Genomic DNA, 21,007 nt, shown 5'->3' on the forward strand with positions numbered 1-21,007 from the left:
TTCTATATACACTATTTAAATGGTTGAGTTGCAGGTTCAGGTTCCTCAGCCAGTCTGTTATAGGACTTGAATGCAGGTCAGCTTTCTTTACCAAGCTACCTTACAACTCAATGTAATATACACTTACTAGAAATTATTTGATACAGCAAATCATTGGTGGTATTTTTATATTATTTTGTCATTACAGGTCATCATGGAGTCTGTAAATCGTGTTTACATTACTTCTTGACTTTAAGTTAAACCCTTAGGAAGTCTCTAGTCTCTCAATATTCAGTCTAGGAAACCTCTTAGTAGCAGATGCTGATAAATCACTTTAAAATGCTTCACACATCACAACTGATCCTGGTAATAGTCTGGGAGGAAGGATGTGCAGGTGTCACATCTAGAAACTGATGCTCAAGGAGAGTGGGAAGTCCCAGACGGCTTGGGAAATGGCACTTATGCCTGAGGCCCAGGCCTAAAACAACCTGAAAAACTTCCTGCAGCATCTTAAAAGTTAGCACTCTGGTCACTGGCACTTGCTTGATGGGACATATTAGGTTTTGATACAACTTTTTCTTAAGTGCAAATAGAAATTGTACCACACTCTCTATCAAGTACATAATATCGATTGTTCTGGCTCCATTATCCCGGAAAAGCAAAGAAAAGGGTAAAAAAACAGAGAATGCTATTTCCTATTTGTTTTGAGATCTAGTCTTTTTTCCTATTTTCTTTCATGATATGACAACTTACTGTAGTCCAGACTGCTAAACTGGGCTAGTGACTGATTGTCATTGCAAGCTTATGGGACATGGATCTCTACAAGAACCTGTTGTAATTTGTAATTTTTTTCCTTTTTCCGAGAATTTTTCACGTTTTTGACATTCTACATTTCACTCAGGGGTTAGTTTTAAAAATTTTCTTTGGATTATTTGATGTTTTTGAAAATTGAATCATATGCCTTATGACTTGACCATATATCCCTCTGTGATTCCTATATGCATCCCTGTATCCTCCTGTGGGGGGGGGGGGGAGATGGGACTATGTTATTGTGGTGAACTTTGATTTGACTTTGAGCCTAATTTGGAATAAGAGACTACCTCCCAGAACCAAGAAGGTAAACTTTTTGGAGAAAGTGCCATGAAGATGCCTGCAGAGACCACATGTTGCACTAAAAGATCCAGAGTGAACTTTGAGATATGATGAATTTGAACTATAAGGAGGTTGAATGCATTTATTTTGAATGTACACTCTTATGCCATTGGTTTTGTTCTTTTTCTCTTTTATTTCCCTTCAAACTCAAATTATTCCCTTTATAAACTGCAACATTGTACATACCTTTAATTTAAAATCTTTAAAATTTTAAATTAATTGTGTTTAAAATGATCTATTGGAGAGACTGGTCTCCCAAAGGATCACAGGGAGTATGTACAAATAGAAATCTGATACACCTAAACTACATTTACCTGGCATCCTTTTAAGTTATGTCCTGACTTTGTGTCCCGAGATTTGGGAGATAAATGTTGCTAAAACCCATGCTGGGGGGCTTTTGGGGCTTTTACTTTGGTAAAGCTCTGTAGGTCTGGCTCTATGTCTGCTCACATGGCTGAAGGAACCCCTTTCTCTCTCACTTTGTTGTTATTAAATCCTATAAACTTAAATACTTGGGAGTATTTATTCATTTTTACTCTCACAATTATCCTCAACCAAATGTAGCTTTTGCCTATGCTTTTTATTTCTGTAAGGTTCCTTATTAATCAGTATTAAATACAATTACTTCCAGATATCTACAGCTGTGTTTGACAGGATCAGGCTTTCTTAAATTGCACTTTCAGTTCTTGCTATGACCACAAATTCCTATGTCCTTTTAGAAAAACTTATCTTTAAGGTATTAAAATTGGCAATGAGGAGACCAAGCTATCACTCTTTGTGGATGATATGATGGTTTACTTAAAGAATCCTAGAGAATCAACCAAAAAGCTAGTCAAAATAATCAACAATTTTAGCAAAGTTGCAGGATACAAAATAAACCCGCATAAGTCATCAGCATTTCTATATATCTCCAACCCATTTCAGCAGCAAGAATTAGAAAGACAAATTCCATTTAAAATCACCCTAGACAATATAAAATACTTAGGAATCTATCTGCCGAGACAAACACAGGAACTATATGGACACAACTACAAAACACTCTCCACACAATTAAAACTAGATCTAAATAATTGTAAAAACATTGATTGCTCATGGGTAGGATGAGCTAACATAATAAAAATGACAATCCTACCCAAATTAGTTTACTTATTTAGTGCCATACCCATTGAACTACCAAAAAACGTTTTTGCTGAGTTAGAAAAAAACACAACAAACTTCATTTGGAAGAACAAAAGATCAAGGATATCCAGGGAAATCATGAAAAAAATATTCAAAACTATACTATAAAGCTGTGGCTATCAAAAAATTTTGGTACTGGCTAAGAGATAGAAAGGAGGATCAGTGGAATAGATTTGGGGTAAATGACCTCAGCAAGACAATGTATGATAAGCCCAAAGATTCCAGTTATGGGGACCCAAACCCACTATTTGATAAAAACTGCTGGGAAAATTGGAAGACAGCATGAGAGAGATAAGGTTTGGATCAACATCTCACACCCTACACCAAGATAAACTCAGAATGGGTGAATGACCTGAAGATAAAGAAGGAAACTATAAGCAAATTAGGCGAACACAGAATAGTATACTTGTCAGATCTTTGGGAAAGGAAAGACTTTAAGACCAAGCAAGACATAGAAAAAAATCATAAAATGTAAAACCAATAATTTTGATTACAGCAAATTAAACAATTTTTATACAAACAAAACCAATGCATCCAAAATTAGGAAACAATCTTCATTACAAAAACTCTGAAAAAGGTCTAATTGCTCAAATTTATAAAGAGCTAAACCAGATGTACAAAAAAATCAAGCCATTCTCCAATGATAAATGGGCAAGGGATGTGAATAGGTGATTTTCAGTTAAAGAAACCAAAACTATTAATAAGCACATGAAAAGTGCTCTAAATCTCTTCTAATCAGAGAATTGCAAATCAAAACAACTCTGAGGTATCACCTGACACCTAGCAGATTGGCTAACATGACAGCAAAAGAAAGTAATGAATGCTGGAGGGGATGTGGGACAATAATTCATTGCTGGTGGAGCTGTGAATTGATGCAACCATTCTGGAGAGCAACTTGGAACTATGCCTAAAGGGCGATAAAAGACTGTCTGTCCTTTGATCCAGCCATAGCACTGCTGGGTTTGTACCCCAAAGAGATAATAAGGAAAAAGACATGTAAAAGAATATTCATAGCTGCACTCTTTGTGGTGGCAAAAATTGGAAAGTGAGGGGATGCCCCCCTTCAATTGAGGAATGGCTGAACAAATTGTGGTATATGTTGGTGATGGAATACTATTGTGTTCAAAGGAATAATAAAGTGGAGGAATTCCATGGAGACTGGAACAACCTCTGGGAAGTGATGCAGAGTGAAAGGAACAGAACCAGGAAAACATTGTACACAGAGACTGATACACTGTGATACAATCGAATGTAATGGACTTCTCCATTAGTGGCAATGCAATGACCCTGAACAACTTGGAGGAACCTGTGAGGAAAACCACTATCCACATCCAGAGGAAACTCAGTGGGAGTAAAAACACCAAAGAAAAACAATCGCTTGAATACATGGGTTGAAAGGATATGGTTCGGGATGTAGACTCTAAATGAACATCCTAGTGTAAACAACAACATGGTAATAGGTTCTGATCAAGGACACAAGTAATACCCAATGAAATTGCACATTGGCTGTGGGAAGAGTGGGTGGAAGGAAGGGAGGGAAATAATGTGATTGTTGTAACCAAGGAATAATGTTCTAAATTGACTAAATAAATGAATTCAAATGGAAAAAAAACCTTATCTTTGAAATGAACCCCCAATACTCTGTAATTACCACTTCAGGTAGACATTATGTGAACTAATATTGCATTTTTAATTGCTTAATCTAAAGAAATCCTGTCTGTTAAGCAAATTAGATATACAAACAAAATTTTAGGAAGGCATATTTAATCTATATAAGAAAACCTTAATAATTTAGGATGCTAATGACTAATTTCTGAGTTTTCTGAAGCAGGTCTGGAAGAACTATTCCTAGAAACAGTTCATCATCATCAAGGCATCATGGATTTGAAGGCAGGAAGGCTTATCCCCTATCAGCTGGAGATACTTTAAGATTCACTGTATTTCCTGAAATTACAGTTCCAAAAAGCCTAGATACCATATTTTTGAAAAATCAAAAATAAAAATTGTTTAGATTTCTTAGAACCAGAGGACAAAGTGAAAATAAGAAGATCAAAGATCAAGGAAGAAACACCAGAATTGGAAGTTATTAATGTAGGAGAGAAAGTCTTGGGAAAAGATCTTGTAAAAGATCACGGCATTATAATTCTAAAGGGGGAAAAAGGTCCTTTAAGGAAACATAGGTCTTTTAAGCATTCCTGAGAGAAAGACCAGAGATGAATAGAATCTTTGATTTAAAAATACTTTTTTCTTCATTTGATTTTTGTGCCGCTTTTTCTAGTTGACCAATTTTGCTTTTTTAAGCTGCTATATACTTTTTGTATTACTTTCATTTCTTTCCCCCATTTTTCTTCAACCTATCTTATTTGATTTTTAAATTCCTTTTTTGAGTTCTTCCATAGCTTGAGACCAATTCCCATTTTTTTTAAAAAAAGGTTTTGTATGGATCTCATTTCCTATTGGTTCCATTCTTTTTTTTTTTAACAATATTTTATTTGATCATTTCCAAACATTATTCATTAGAGACAAAGATCATTTTCTTCCCCCCCCACCCCCCGTAGCCAACGCGTGATTCCACTGGGTGTCACGTGTTCTTGATTCAAACCCATTTCTATGTTGTCAATATTTGCATTAGAGTTTAATTTAGAGTCTCTCCTCTGTCATGTCCCCTCAACCGCTGTAGTCAGGCAGTTGCTTTACCTCGGTGTTTCCACTCCCATAGTTTATCCTTTGCTTATGCATAGTGTTTTTTCTCCCAAATCCCTGCAGATTATTCAGGGACATTGCATTGACACTAATGAAGAAGTCCATCACGTTCGATTGTACCACAGTGCATCGGTCTCTGTGTCCAATGTTTTCCTGGTTCTCCTCTTCTCGCTCTGAATCACTTCCTGGAGGTTGTTCCAGTCTCCATGGAATTTCTCCACCTTATTATTCCTTTTAGCACAACAGTATTCTATCACCAACATATACCACAATTTGTTCAGCCGTTCTCCAATTGAAGGGCATCCCCTCATTTTCCAGTTTTTGGCCACTACAAAGAGCGCAGCTATGGATATTCTTTTCTTTTTTTTTTAATTTGAATGTTTTATTTTATTTTTATTTTTTTAAATAATATTTTATTTGATCATTTCCAAGCATTATTCACTAAAGACAAAGATCATTTTCTTTTCCTCCCCCCCCACCCCCCGTAGCCAACGCGTGATTCCACTGGGTGTCACGTGTTCTTGATTCAAACCCATTTCTATGTTGTCAATATTTGCATTAGAGTTTAATTTAGAGTCTCTCCTCTGTCATGTCCCCTCAACCGCTGTAGTCAGGCAGTTGCTTTTCCTCGGTGTTTCCACTCCCATAGTTTATCCTTTGCTTATGCATAGTGTTTTTTCTCCTAGATCCCTGCAGATTGTTCCGGGCCATTACACCACCACCAATGGAGAAGTCCATTACATTCGATTATACCACAGTGTATCAGTCTCTGTGTATAATGTTTTCCTGGTTCTGCTCCTCTCGCTCTGCATCACTTCCTGGAGGTTGTTCCAGTCTCCATGGAATTCCTCCACTTTATTATTCCTTTTAGCACAACAGTATTCTATCACCAACATATACCACAATTTGCTCAGCCATTCCCCAATTGATGGGCATCCCCTCGCTTTCCAGTTTTTGGCCACCACAAAGAGCTCAGCTATGAATATTTTAGTACAAGTCTTTTTGTCCATTGTCTCTTTGGGGTACAGACCCAGCAGTGCTATGGCTGGATCAAAGGGTAGATATTCTTTTGTCGCCCTTTGGGCATAGTTCCAAATTGCCCTCCAGAATGGCTGGATCAGTTCACAACTCCACCAGCAATGAATTAATGTCCCTACTTTGCCACATCCCCTCCAGCATTCATTACTTTCCTTTGCTATCATGCTAGCCAGTCTGCTAGGTGTGAGGTGATACCTCAGAGTTGTTTTGATTTGCATCTCTCTGATTATAAGAGATTTAGAACACTTCTTCATGTGCTTATTAATAGTTTTGATTTCTTTATCTGAGAACTGCCTATCCATGTCCCTTGCCCATTTATCAATTGGAGAATGGCTTGATTTTTTGTACAATTGATTTAGCTCTTTGTAAATTTGAGTAATTAAACCTTTGTCAGATGTTTCTATGAAGATTTTTCCCCAATTTGTTGTTTCCCTTCTGATTTTAGTTACATTGGTTTTGTCTGTACAAAAGCTTTTTAATTTGATGTAGTCAAAATTATTTATTTTACATTTTGTGATTCTTTCTATGTCTTGCTTGGTTTTAAAGCCTTTCCCCTCCCAAAGGTCTGACATGTATACTATTCTGTGTTTACCCAATTTACTTATGGTTTCCTTCTTTATGTTTAAGTTGTTCATCCATTTTGAATTCATCTTGGTGTAGGGTGTGAGGTGTTGATCCAAACCTAATCTCTCCCACACTGTCTTCCAATTTTCCCAACAGTTTTTATCGAATAGTGAATTTTTGTCCCAAAAGCTGGGATCTTTGGGTTTATCGTATACTGTCTTGCTGAGGTCGCTTTCCCCCAGACTATTCCACTGATTGTCCTTTCTGTTTCTTAGCCAGTACCAAATTGTTTTGATGACTGCTGCTTTGTAATATAGTTTAAGGTCTGGGACTGCAAGGCCCCCATCATATGTGGTTTTTTTTCATTATTTCCCTGGTTATCCTTGATCTTTTGTTATTCCAGATGAATTTTGTTATGGTTTTTTCTAAATCAGTAAAGAAATATTTTGGGAGTTCAATGGGTATGGCACTAAATAGATAAATAAGTTTGGGTAGGATGGTCATTTTTATTATATTGCCTTGTCCTATCCATGAGCAGTTAATGTTTTTCCAATTGCTCAAGTCTAGTTTTAGTTGTGTGGAGAGTGTTTTGTAGTTGTGTTCATATAGTTCCTGTGTTTGTCTCGGGAGATAGATTCCTAGGTATTTTATTTTGTCTAAGGTGATTTTGAATGGGATTTCTCTTTCTAGTTTTTGCTGCCGAGCTGTGTTGGAGATATATAGAAAAACTGATGACTTATGTGGGTTTATTTTGTATCCTGCAACTTTGCTAAAGTTGTTGATTATTTCAATTAGCTTTTTGGTTGAATCTCTAGGCTTCTTTAAGTAGACCATCATGTCATCTGCAAAGAGTGATAACTTGGTCTCCTCCTTGCCTATTTTGATGCCTTCAATTTCTTTTTCTTCTCTAATTGCTACTGCTAGTGTTTCTAGTACAATGTCAAATAGTAGAGGTGATAATGGGCATCCTTGTTTCACTCCTGATCTTATTGGGAATGCATCTAGTTTATCCCCATTGCAGATGATAGTAGCTGATGGTTTTAGGTATATACTGTTTATTATTTTTAGGAACGACTCTTCTATTCCTATGCTTTCTAGTGTTTTTATAGGAATGGGTGTTGCATTTTATCAAAGGCTTTTTCAGTGTCTATTGAGATAATCATGTGGTTCTTGTTGGTTTGCTTGTTGATGTGGTCAATTATGTGGATGGTTTCCCTAATATTGAACTAGCCCTGCATCCCTGGGATAAATCCTACTTGATCATGGTGAATGACCCCTCTGATTACTTGCTGTAGTCTTTTTGCTAGTACCCTATTTAAGATTTTCGCATCTATATTCATTAGGGAGATTGGTCTATAATTTTATTTCTCTATTTTTGATCTGCCTGGTTTTGGAATCAGTACCATGTCTGTGTCATAAAAGGAGTTTGGTAGAACTCCCTCTTTGCTTATTATGTCAAATAGTTTGTATAGTATTGGGATTACCTGTTCCTTGAATGTTTGATAGAATTCACTAGTGAATCCATCAGGCCCTGGGGATTTTTTTTAGGGAGTTCTTTGATGGCCTGTTGAATTTCATTTTCTGATATGGGATTATTTAAGAATTCTATTTCTTCTTCTGTTAGTCTAAGCAGTTTATATTTTTGTATATATTCATCCATATAGCCTAGATTGGTATATTTGTTGCCATATAATTGGGCAAAGTAATTTTTAATGATTGCCTTAATTACTTCTTCATTGGAGATGATGTCCCCCTTTTCATCTTTGATGCTGTTAATTTTCTTTTCTTCTTTCCTTTTTTAAATTAGATTGAAAAAGGGATATGAATTTTCCTCTGATTACTGCTTTGGCTGCATCCCAAAAGGTTTGAAAGGATGTCTCACCATGGTCATTTTCCTCGATGAAATTATTGTTTATATGATTTGTTCTCTAACTAACTGATTTTGGAGTATCATATTATTTAATTTCCAATTAATTTTTGATTTTGTTCTCCATGTACCCTTACTGATCAATATTTTTATTGCCTTATGATCTGATAAGGCTGCATTTATTATTTCTGCTTTACTACATTTGTATGCCATGTTTCTGTGACCTAGTGTATGGTCAATCTTTGTTAATGTTCCATGTGGTACTGAGAAGAAGGTGTATTCCTTTTTGTCTCTATTTTTCTCCATATATCTATTAACTCTAATTTTTCTAAGACTTCATTCACTTCTTTTACCTTTTTCTTATTTATTTTTTGATTTGATTTGTCTAAATTTGATAGTGGTTGGTTCAAATCTCCCACTAATATGATTTTACTGTCTATTTCCTCCTTCAATTCTCCTAGTTTCTCCATTAGAAATTTGGGTGCTATACTATTTGGTGCATACATGTTGATTAGTGATATTTCCTCATTATCTAAAGTCCCTTTTAACAACATATAGTTACCTTCACTATCCCTTTTGACCAGGTCTATTTTTGCTTTGGCTTTGTCAGATATCATGATTGCAACTCCTGTCTTCTTTCTATTAGTTGAGGCCCAGAGGTTCTAACTCCATCCTTTAATTCTGACCTTGTGAGTGTCTACCCGTCTCATGTGTGTTTCTTGAAGACAACATATGGTAGGGTTTTGGATTCTAATCCATTCTGCTATTCGTCTATGTTTTATGGGTGAGTTCATCCCATTCACGTTCAAAGTTATGATTGTCACTTGTGGACTCCCTGGCATTTTTCTATCCTCCCCTAAATTTGACCTTTCTTCTTTAGCTATAACCTTTTTAAGCCAGTGATTTACTTTAAATCAGTCCCCCTAGTACCCTCCCTTGATATGTTTCCCTTTCTAGCCCCTCCCTTTTTGTTCCCTCCCCCTCCTCCCTCTCCTTCCCTCCCTTTTTGTTGTCCCTTACCCCCTATCCCCCTTGGTTTTCCCTTCTCCCTTATCCTGTTGGGCAAGATAAAATTCAAGATCCCAATGGATCTGGATGCTCTTCCCTCTCAGAGTTGATTTCACTGAGAGTAAGGTTTAAGTAAAAACTTTCTTCCTCTCCTTCTTATAGGAGAATTCTTCCCCTCCCCTTCCCATGTGTATCTTTGTATGAGAAAGATTATTCTATTTAATCCCCCCCCCCGCCTATTTCTTGGAGTATATCTTAGTACCATCAATAATTCCCCCCTCCCTTTTTCTTTTCTATCCCCCTCTTTCTCCATATCATCTTGATGCCCCCAATGTTCCCTATGCATGATTCTTCTTACTACTCTAATGATGCACACAATTTTTGAGAGTTACACATTACATTTTCCCCACATATTAATATATATAAATTGATATAAATGTAGTCCTTATAGAAGAGAGTTTGAAAAAAAGAAAAAGATAACATTTTTCTTCTTTTCCCTTTCCTTCATATTTACCTTTTCAGGTATTCCTTGCTCTTTGTGTTTGGATGTTGAATTTTCCACAGAGCTCTGGTCTTTGCAAAAACTTGGAAATCTTCTATTTTGTTGAATGCCCATACTTCCCTCTGGAAGTATATAGTTAGTTTTGATGGATAGCTGATTCTTGGTTGAAGACCCAGCTCTCTTGCCTTTCTGAAAATCATGTTCCATGCCTTATGGTCATTCAGAGTGGAAATTGCAAGGTCTTGTGTGACCCTGATTGGCATTCCTTTATATCTAAATTGTCTTTTTCTGGCTTCTTGTAAGATTTTTTCTTTTGCTTGAAAGCTTTGGAATTTGGCAATTACATTCCTGGGAGTTGCCTTTTGGGGGTTTAGTGTAGAGGGTGTTCTGTGAACTCTTTCAATGCCTGTATTGCCCTCTTGTTCTAGAATCTCTGGGCAGTTTTCTTTGATGATATCTTGTATTATGATGTCGAGATTATTATTTATTTCTGGCTTTTCTGGTAGGCCAATTATTCTCAGATTGTCTCTCCTTCCTCTGTTTTCCAGGTGTGTCACCTTGTCAGTGGGATATTTTATGTTCTCTTCTAATTTCTTAGTCTTTTGGCTTTGCTTTATTAATTCTTGCTTTTTTTCAAGATCATTGTCTTCCAGTTGCCTGATTCTGACCTTTAAAGCCTGATTTTCCTTTTCAGTTTGGTCAAGCTGTTTCTGTAGTTTCATTTTTTCGTGCTTCAGATTGCCGAGTTCCTTTTGGATTGTTTCCCATTTTTCCTCCCAGAAGGCTTCCATCTTTTTGATAATTTCAGATTTAAATTCTTCAAGAGTTTGTGGAGAATTTCCATTTCCTTTGAAAGTTTTTGGAGCATTTGCTTGGGTTTCCTCTTCTATCTCCTCTGTATTTTGCATTTTTGCTCCATAAAATGTGTCCAAAGTCACCCCTGTCTTCTTGCTTTTCTTGGTGTTTGGAGGCTTTTGTACTTTTGTACTGTTTGCCATCTCTATCTGAGTGAGGAGGACTGGCTCTTAGTGTATCTGTCTGATGTTCCAAGGCTTTAGCCCCAGGCAAATTGTCCATTCTCCACAGCTGCTGTGTCTTCCCGGGAAAGCCCAGGGTCTGCCCTCCCCTCCCTGCTGGCGTTTAGGGTGTTACTGCTTTCAGTTCCCTCCAGTTGCTTCTCCGCTGCCTTACTTCCATGCTCTGAGCTCTGAGCCTGGCACAGCACTGTCCGCAAGGTACCTCAGTTCCTTTGCCGGCCCTGAGGTTTCTGTTCTTTCAGAAGACCCTGCACTCTAAGGGCGGAGGGGTCCTGGCCTCCCTGCGCTCTGAGGGCTCCTGATGGGATTAGGTTCAGCTGGGTTGGACTGGATTTGCCCTGAAGCAAGAACCTTCGGTGAGACTCAGATGAAAGGACCCAGCCAGGGGGCTACAGGCTCCCCCCGTCTCTCTCTGTTTCCCTGCCATCTGTGTTGGGTGCCCTGGAGACTGGCTCAGGTTGTTTTCAAGGAGCGTCCTTCAGAAGAGCCATCCCTGAGGCCCTTTTGCCGGCCCTGAGTTTCCCGCTGCTGCCGCGGGCTCAGCTCTCTGGGTTGGGGGGAGGGGTCCTGGGACCTTCCTTCTGCCTTCCCCTTAGATCTGAGTGATCTAGGATTCTGGCTTTTGGGGGGGCGGACCTTTTGATCCAAGTCCAGGAGGAGGGTTCCCCAGCTCTGTCCTGTTGTTCAGTTTGAATTTCGGTGCCCTAGGAACATTCAGTTTGTGATCGGTAAGGAAGGGTTTTCAGAGGTCTGAACTTTTGCTGCCTCTAAGCCGCCATCTTGACCAGAAGCCTCCTATTGGTTCCATTCTTTGCTCTTTTTCCTCATAGAAGTTTTTGAGGGTCAAATGTTTCTTTTGTTGTTTGCTTATCTTCCCACCCTTTTTTTGCTTGTGGATTGGGAACTCTGAAAGCTGTTTGCAGACTCCTTCTCCCCTGCTGACTTTTGCCTTGGGGATAAGTCTTTAATGAAAGGTCCCAGCCAGATGTACTTCTGGACCTCACTTTTGTCTGGTGCCAGGGACCAGGACCTGGGGCGGGGAGGGGCTGAGGTGCTCCCTGGCTTGTGTAGTTCCCAAAGTTGACCCACACCCAGGTTCTGATTCTGCTGTGGATGGCGGTGGTCAGCCAACTCTTCTGTTTGCAGTTTTGCTTCTGGTTTTCCCTTAACCCATGAAAATCAACTATCTCTGCCTATAAGTTGTGTTCAGTGGGAGAGTCTCCTCACTCAGTCTGTTCTGACTCTTGTCCTTTTGAGGTACCCTTTAAAGACTGGTTTGGAAGCATAGTCAGAGTAGTTTCAGCTTTTGCATTACTAAGTCATCACCCCCCCCCCCCACCCCCGTCCTCTTTGAAAATGAAAAGATGGAGGAGAAAACAAGAACCTAGAAAAGGAAATACATTTGGCCACCTGGAAGGGACTGATAACAAAGAGCTCATCTTCTTTTTGGAAGAGTCTCCAGAATCCTATAGGGATCATGGAGATCTGTTATTAAATAAGACAAGCAGAGAACTGGTCTTCTTCTGTGTTGACAGGTTTAGGAAAGAAAAGAAAAGGGGAGGTAAAAGGAATATACTAAGGAAGAAATTAGGAACAAGGGTGTAAGATTGGCCATAAGTGGGGTGCATGACACAGCTGGTGGACCATGAACTGTTACTGCCAATCTGGAAAGTAGCTGGGGACTATGTTTCCCAAATGATTAAATTGTACTTACCCTTTGACTCAGTGATACATTCCAAAGAGATAAAATAAAGAAGAGAACTCAAATGGACAAAAATATTTACAATTAGCTTTTCTTTGTACTGGGCAAAGACCTGGAAATGGAGGGGTGTGCGCATCAATTAGAGAATAGCTGAACAGGCTGTGGTATACATACTTGATGGAATACTACTGTGCTGTGAGAAATGATGTAAGAGGTAGGAGGAAGAGAATGAAAACTTGAAAATAAAATGAAATAGAACTAAAAAGCCCTGTCATCCAAGTACCCCTCCCCACCAAAAACAGTGGGGTGTGCTAGGAAAAAAGTGTGGGGGGAGGGGAACAAGACATGCACACACACACACACACTCTCTCTCTCTCTCTCTCTCTCTCTCTCTCTCTCTCTCTCTCAGCTCCACTGGTCTATAAACAGGCAGGAGGAGGGAATGGGGAAAGGGAGAGCAGACTCAGCTGCCCACTTCACATCCAGGCCACACTGGCATTGATCACAGACTTCTTTTAGAACTTTCTAGGTTAAGAGTAGAATAGGGAACAAAAGAGAGAGAACAGGATGGGGGAATATAGGATTTGTGTATACAAATAATAATTATAACCCTGAATACGAATGAGATGAACTCACCTATTCAAAGAGAAGAGTATGGCAGAATGGATTAGAAAGCATAACCCAATCTGTTTACTAGAAATACAAATGAAACAGAGACTCACCTAAAGTAAAAATGAGGGGCAAGAGCAAATTAGATTATGCTTCAAGTGATCACAGAAAAGAAGGGGAAACAATTATGACCTCCCACAGGGGAGAGTGAAAATAATGTCAAAAGTAATAATCAAGGAAACTATATTATGTTTAAAGATATGGTAAGATAATGAAAGAATACCAGTATTTTATACATATTGATTGACATAGCATCAGAGTACTTAAAGGAAAAGTCAATTGAATTAAGGGAGAAACAGATAATCAAACTTTAACAGGGATCTCAATGTATCCCTTTTAGATCTAAACAAATGTAACAAAAAGGCAAACAAGAAGAAAATTAAAGCCACAATTAGAACTTCAAAAAAGCTGAATATGATAGAATTCTGATGATTATTGAAAGGAACAATAGGTTTCCAAATAATCAAAACTTAGAACTAGAACTTTTGCTTGGTGGCTGAACAGAGAAAAAAATATTGGGAGACTAGAGATCAGCTCTTCCTGAATAGAAATTCATATCAAAATTTCTACTTTTCAGGATCATAGATTTAGAGGTGGACAGGGCACTCATCTTACAAACAAAGAAACTGAGGCTAAGAGAGGAGAGACTCTAGTGAATGCTTATTGACTGACCAAGGGGGTAAGTAATAAAACTTGAATTCCATCCGAGGTTCTCAAGCTCCATATCCCACAGGTTTTTCCACTGCCTCCCCCTACTTCATGCTCATTCCCTTCTTGGATTCCTTTTTTAAAAATTAATTTATTTAGTCAATTTAGAACATTATTCCTTGGTTACAAGCTTGGATTCCTTAAGAATAAGGATACTATCATATACTAGCCACCAATTTAACTTTGAACTACTAACACAGAAAAAGAATCACATTAGTAAACTTGGTTACCTTGTACATATATTCTCTATGGTCCAAAGATCAATTAATCAATTAAATCAACCAACAAGTATTTATTGTCTTACACAATGGTCAAATAATACTTATTCAAAAATTAAACATGTGTCAGGCTCTGTGTGGGGGCCCTGGGGCCACAAGGCAAAAAATAGTGCCTTCCCTCAAGGAATGCTATATTGAAGGGAAAAAATAGTATACACCGACGAAGAAACAAAATAGATAAAAATGGAAATACCAGGGCTTTTTTTTTTTTGGGTGGGGAAGCTCTAACTGTGGAAGAGAGTACTTTACATGCTTACTAACTGTCAGATCAGGAAAGGTCTCATGTGGCTTTGAATGGCTTTGAAAGAAATATGATATGTTAATAACATGAATAACACTGAATCTCTACATCTAAAGTAGAAAAAATAGCCAAATGTCACTTACCATTTTCATCATGACCACTGGCTTCTGGGGTGCCTTGTCTCTGGTCCTCCTCAGGTGCTTCAGGATAGATAACAGCTGTATCTTCTTGTTGTAGGAATTCTTCAACATTGGGATCATGGTTTTGCTCATTTTCTGCATCCGAGTCACATTCATCCTCTTTTACTAAAAGAAATACAGGTTTTATTAAAAAGCAAACTTACCACTATCATCTAAAAAGAATTGTAGTCTTTGAGAAGAAAATTTTAATGTGTTTTGCAAAAGCAAAGAGATGTAGAAGAAAAGTCCTAGATCTGAAATTAGAAAATTGTTGGGTTTGTTTTTAATTTGATTATTTTTGTCCTGAGATTAAATATTTAAAAAAAGGGAAGGTTTTCAACTATATGGAATATAGAGTATTACAAATGAACCTGAGAATTTACAATTCATACTGCTTGCTTTAAGAAGCATGACATTATTCTAAGAGTTGCTTTCAAAACTCTCATCTGGGCTTCTTTCTGAACTTTCTTTTATTCCCTTCTCTGTGTATTTAAAAAAAGTTTCAATGGCCTTTTTGTCATTGGCATCACTATTGTTTACCTCTTCCATCATCATTCCCCTCTCATTAAAAATGGGGGGGGGGAAAGACCTTTAACAAATAGGTATAGTTAAGCTAAGCCAAAAATCCACATGGATCATTTCCAAAATTGTACATCTCATTTTGTGCCTCTGTCAGGAGGACGACACAATCTATCATTGGGCTTTGGGGATGTTTGGCCATTGAACAGATCAGCGTTCTCTACCATGTTGCTGTCTGGGTATAAATTACTCTCCTGGTTCTGCTTGCTTCACTTTGCATCAGTTCATAATTTCCCAGGATTCTCTGATCCCTTTCATCCTTGCCCAGAAAGTATTTTACTCCATGATAGTAATACACCAAGCTTGTTCAACCTATCCCCAACTGAGGAAGGCTCTCTTAGACTCTAGTTCAATGTTTTTATTTTTTCTCTCTTAATCAGATCAAGGAAGCTATTTAAGTTGCATCCATTCCCTTCCAAGTAGGGTCCTGGGTTTGAATCCTGCCGCAAACACTTAGAAGCTCCCAGACAGCAGGCAGATAGATCACTCAGCCTCTCCAAATGTCACTATCCTCATCTGCAAAATGGGGATAATTAAAACTTCAGGACTAACACAATGAGGTTGATTTTTTAGGATCCAATGCAAAGCACTTCACGCATTTTGAAGTGCCCTATCAGTGCCAGCCATTATTATCTCATGCACTTGATCTCCTCATTTTTGTGAGATGTTACAGTCATCCCTCAGGCAGTGGCTGTAAACTGGGTCTTGAAGGAAACCCGGGAATCCAATGGGTTAAGGTGAGAAAAGAATCTGTTCCAGAGGTACACAAGTAGGGGAGTAAAACTCATGTTTCGCGTCTGGTGTCTAAGGGCTGTGAAAGGGAGTCGTGCAAAATGCATCTGGAAAGCTCAGATGGGCCTCCAGGAGCGGACCTCGAGAAGCCACCGGGAGCCATGGAAGATGTCTGAGGAGAGAGTCATGTAAACCAACCATTCAATCAACAATGCCAGCAAGAATGCTGGGTGCTGGCCAGCTCGGATCTGGGCTTTTAGAAATTATTGCTCTTGTAAAATTTGTGTCCTATTTCTTTCTATGTTATTCTTAATGGGGTGTATGGGGTGCTCAGGGAGGCAAAATAACCCAAACTCTGCTCCTAAAAAGGACAGATTCAAGTCTCTCCAAGCCACGGCGCAGCGTGAGATCAGGAAGATGCAAGACCGATGGTGGGAAAAAAAGGCAGAAGAAATCCAGTGCTTTGCTGATATGAAAAACTACAAACAATTTTTCAGTGCCCTCAAGACTGTCTATGAGCCATTAAAACCCACCACCACTCCCTTGCTATCCTCTGACGGTGATACTTTCATAACAGATAAAAAAGGCATCAGCAACAGCCACCTGTTTCTTTCCACAAGAACACTTCAGTCAGCTTCTCAACCGACCCTCTTCAGTCGACCAAAGCGCCCTTGACTAGATCCCCCCAAACCACACCATTGAACAACTTGACATCCCTCCTTCAATAGAGGAAGTCCAAAAAGCCATTAAACAAATGAGTGCAGGCAAGGCACCCGGTAAAGACGGGATCCCAATCGAGGTGTACAAGGCCTTAAATGGAAAGGCGCTTCAGGCATTCCACATCGTGCTGACCAGCATATGGGAAGAGGAAGACATGCCCCCAGAACTCAGAGATGCCTCCATCATAGCCCTATACAAGAACGAAGGCTCAAGAGCAGCCTGTGACAACTACAAAGGCATCTCACTACTCTCCACTGCTGGAAAGATCCTCGCCCGTGTTATACTCAACAGACTCCTGTCATCTGTTTCAGAGCAGAACCTGCCTGAATCACAATGTGGCTTCCGACCAGATCGCAGCACCATCGACATGGTCTTCACAGTAAGGCAAAAGCAGGAAAAATGCCTTAAGCAGAACCTGAGTCTCTACATTGTCTTCATAGACCTGACAAAGGCGTTCAACACAGTGAACAGGGACGCATTGTGGGTGATCCTCAGCAAGCTCGGTTGCCCAGCAAAATTCGTCAAACTGATCCAGCTCTTTCATGTCGACATGACAGGGGAAGTCCTATCTGGTGGAGAGACTTCTGGCCGCTTCAACATCTCCAATGGCGTGAAACAAGGCTGTGTCCTTGCTCCGGTGCTCTTCAACCTATTTTTCACCCAAGTATTACGACATGCTGTGATGGATCTAGACCTGGGCGTCTACATCAAATACCGACTGGATGCCTCACTATTCGACCTTCGCCACCTGACTGCAAAAATAAAGACAACAGAGAGACTCATCCTGGAAGCTCTCTTTGCAGATGACTGTGCTCTCATGGCCCACCAAGAAAATCATCTCCAAACCATTGTGGACAGGTTCTCCACTGCAACAAAACTGTTTGACCTGACTATCAGCCTCAGCAAAACAGAGGTGCTGTTCCAACCTGCACCAGGGAGGCCAACGAACCAGTCGTGCATCACAAGCGACGGCACGCAGCTTTCTAATGTCAACACTTTCAAGTACCTGGGCAGCACCATCGCCAATGACGGGTCCCTAGACCACGAGATTAATGCCAGGATCCAAAAGGCCAGCCAGGCACTTGGGCGGCTGCGCTGCAAAGTCCTCCAACCCAGCGGTGTAAGCACTGGGACGTAGCTCAAAGTGTACAACGCAGTGGTCCTCAGCTCGCTCCTGTACGGTGTGAGACATGGACACTGTACCGGAAGCACATGAAACAGCTGGAGCAATTCCACCAACGCTCCCTCCGGTCAATCATGAGGATCCGATGGCAGGACCGAATCACCAACCAGGAAGTCCTCGACAGAGCCAACTCCACCAGCATCGAAGTCATGGTCGTCCAAACCCAGCTACGATGGTCTGGACACGTCATCTGCATGGACCCACAGCGAATACCAAGACAGGTATTCTGTGGTGAACTGTCAGCTGGACTCAGGAAACAAGGCCGACCAAAGAAAAGATACAAGGATCAGCTAAAGTCCAACTTGAAGTGGGCTGGCATCACACCAAAGCAACTAGAACTCTGCCTCTGACAGAAGCAGCTGGCGAACCCACATTAACCAGGCCGCCACCACCTTTGAAGATGAGTGACGTTGACGTCTTGCCGCTGCGCGTGAACGCTGACACCAGGCCACAGCCGCCCCTCCCGTAACAACTGGCGTCCCATGCCCCATGTGCCACACACTCTGCGCCTCAGCCTTGGGACTCCAAAGCCACATGAGGGTACATCAATAGATGATAATGCACAAAGACAATCATCATTCTCGGTCACCGAGAGACTACTATACTATTCTTAATGTGGCAAACACAGACACATGTGAATATAGGAAGATTAATTTGGCAATTGTGTGACAGTGAGACTGGATTGCTGGGGAGGTCTGGAGCAGGCAGAGTTGGGCCAGGAATATTTTGGCATGCTGGAACCTTTCCTTCTGACTTTGGCCCAAAAGGAGATGGCTTGAGAGTTCAATGGTAAGTGGGAGATGAGGGCTTTGGGGAGGGGAGGGTCCAGGATGGCCGTGGCCAGTGGCTGCCGGGCAGGGGGAGTGCTGGCTCTGTAGGTGTATTTCCCCTTCCCTGGGCTCCTCTGGCTCTGGAGTTGGAATTCTCTCTTGCTCTTACCCTCACTGGATTTCTTGACTTTAGAACTTCTACACAAAGATGGTCAGCAAACAGAAAAGTGTTTTTAACCATTTTATTATCTATATACTTTTTTCTATCATTGCAAATGGAAAAGCTGATCTTCCTGTTTTCCTGATCCACTGGATACATAACAAGAAAAGAATCATCCTGGAGGAGCTGTCTTCAAGACAGTGGAGTAGCTAGAGTCCTGGGGAAGATCTGAGTTCAAATCCTGCTGCATACACTAGTAAGCTGTGGGACTTTGGGCAAGTCATTAAACATCTTCTCATCTGTGAAATGAGAGGGTTCAAATAGAAGTCAAGGTCCAGCCTCCCAGTTCTGGATTGAAGATCTTCCACTCCAAGTCACAGATGAGTGGGGATGAGGAGTTGCTCTGCTTAGGTGGAGACTCCTCACACTGCTTACCCAACAGATCCTAACCATTACTTGCCCAATCTCTGTTCTCTTTAGAACTAGGCAGAAAAAAAAAAGATTGATTCATTCTTCTTGTGAAGGATGAGGTGAAACACAACAAATGTCCAGACTCGCCATAACTTGTTCATTAGCTTTGGTTTTATACAATTCTGGTTATTGTGTATTGGGTATCAGAAAGGCATTTCCTTAGGAAAAACAGTGACAAAAACCATTCATTTGGCTTTCATTAAAACTAGAGCTTGATTAATAACAAACACCCTGTTTAAATATTTTATATAAACTGCAGCATGACAAATATTTGCTAGCAACTATTTGCCTGAATACATTATTGATGGAGGTTACACATAACCCAGCTAAATATATTGTATCAAAGCTTCTGCTGCAGGCACAGTAAATTACCTCATACAGTTCATCATCAGTTATTAATTTAGCTTATCTTTAATAAGATAGCAAAGCTTTACCATTAGTTTCACAGTGTGAAATTACAAGTATGAGACAACTAGTATTAGAAGTGAAAATCTATTTATGACAATTATCACGTAAGACTATCTTCACTTTATAGAACATGAAATAATTTATAAGGGTCCTTGGTTTATTGCTAAAAATTAATCTCAAGAAAAAAATCTATCAAAGTTAAACTAAAGATGGGTAGAAGGAAAAACCCCATAATTAAAACATTATGATGGAAATAGGTTTTGTAGTTCTGATGACTGAATGCAAATGTCTATGCAATAGAGAAAAGACAGACTTGGGCCATGGAATAGAGAAAAGACAGACTTGGGCCCAAGAATCTGTTTGAATCCTGATGCTACCAGTCAGGTACCTTCTTTTCTGGCTGGCACCACTCTAAGCAAAATCATATTCCATCTGCATCCACGATTTCATCCTCTACCTCACCATTAAAAAAAAAAAAATCCTTACCTTCTGTCTTAGAATCAGTACTCTGTATTAGTTTTTAGGCAGAATAGTGGTAAGGGCTAGGCAACAGGGATTAAGTGACTTGCCCAGGGTCACACAGCCTAGGAAGTGTCTGAGGTCATATTTGAACCTAGAACCTCCTATTTCCAGGCCTGGCTCTCAATCCACTAAACCACCCTATTCACCATTTTTAAAAGGCAAATTGCTGCCTAACTATACTACTTCCTTCCCAGAGTTAAGAAGTTGACTTTTTAAAATCCAAATATACAAGTTTATATTTGTCCCTATTGAAATGCAGCTTATTTTAATAAGTTCAGTCTAATGTTCTAGTCTGACAAGATTTTGTGGATCCTGCCATCTAATATGCTATTTTACATTCCAGCTTTGCCTTATCTGCAAACTTGATAAGAATGCCATCCTTGCATTTATCCAGATATTTAGTAAAAATGTTGAAAAGCACCTGGCCAAGCAGAGCTTTTGGGAGGGGGGAATCCACTGGAAACTTCTTGCCATTTAACCAGTAATGACGGATTACTCTTCAAATCCACTCATTTCAACAGTTCTGAGTTCACTGAATTGCACTGTCGCCTGTCCCCAGGCCACTATATTTTCCCTAAGAATTCTATGAGATAGTAGCAAATACCTTGCTAAAATAAAGGAATCTCCTGATTTACTGGTTTAGTAGCTGCTGACCC

General features: G+C 39.7%; 1 protein-coding gene across 7 annotated transcripts in view; it reads right to left on the reverse strand.

The window, feature by feature from the left end:
• ZEB1 (zinc finger E-box binding homeobox 1) overlaps positions 1–21,007 on the reverse strand; it is a 210,954-nt gene that overhangs the window by 23,561 nt on the left and 166,386 nt on the right. For all 7 annotated transcript variants that reach the window (XM_003342087.3, XM_016426318.2, XM_056800900.1 and 4 more), the window contains one exon: positions 14,771–14,932. In XM_003342087.3, the coding sequence (XP_003342135.2) occupies positions 14,771–14,932 (162 nt within the window). The remainder of the gene's footprint in view (positions 1–14,770; positions 14,933–21,007) is intronic.

Source organism: Monodelphis domestica, chromosome 5, assembly GCF_027887165.1.
Source record: "Monodelphis domestica isolate mMonDom1 chromosome 5, mMonDom1.pri, whole genome shotgun sequence".
Lineage (NCBI taxonomy): Eukaryota > Metazoa > Chordata > Mammalia > Didelphimorphia > Didelphidae > Monodelphis > Monodelphis domestica.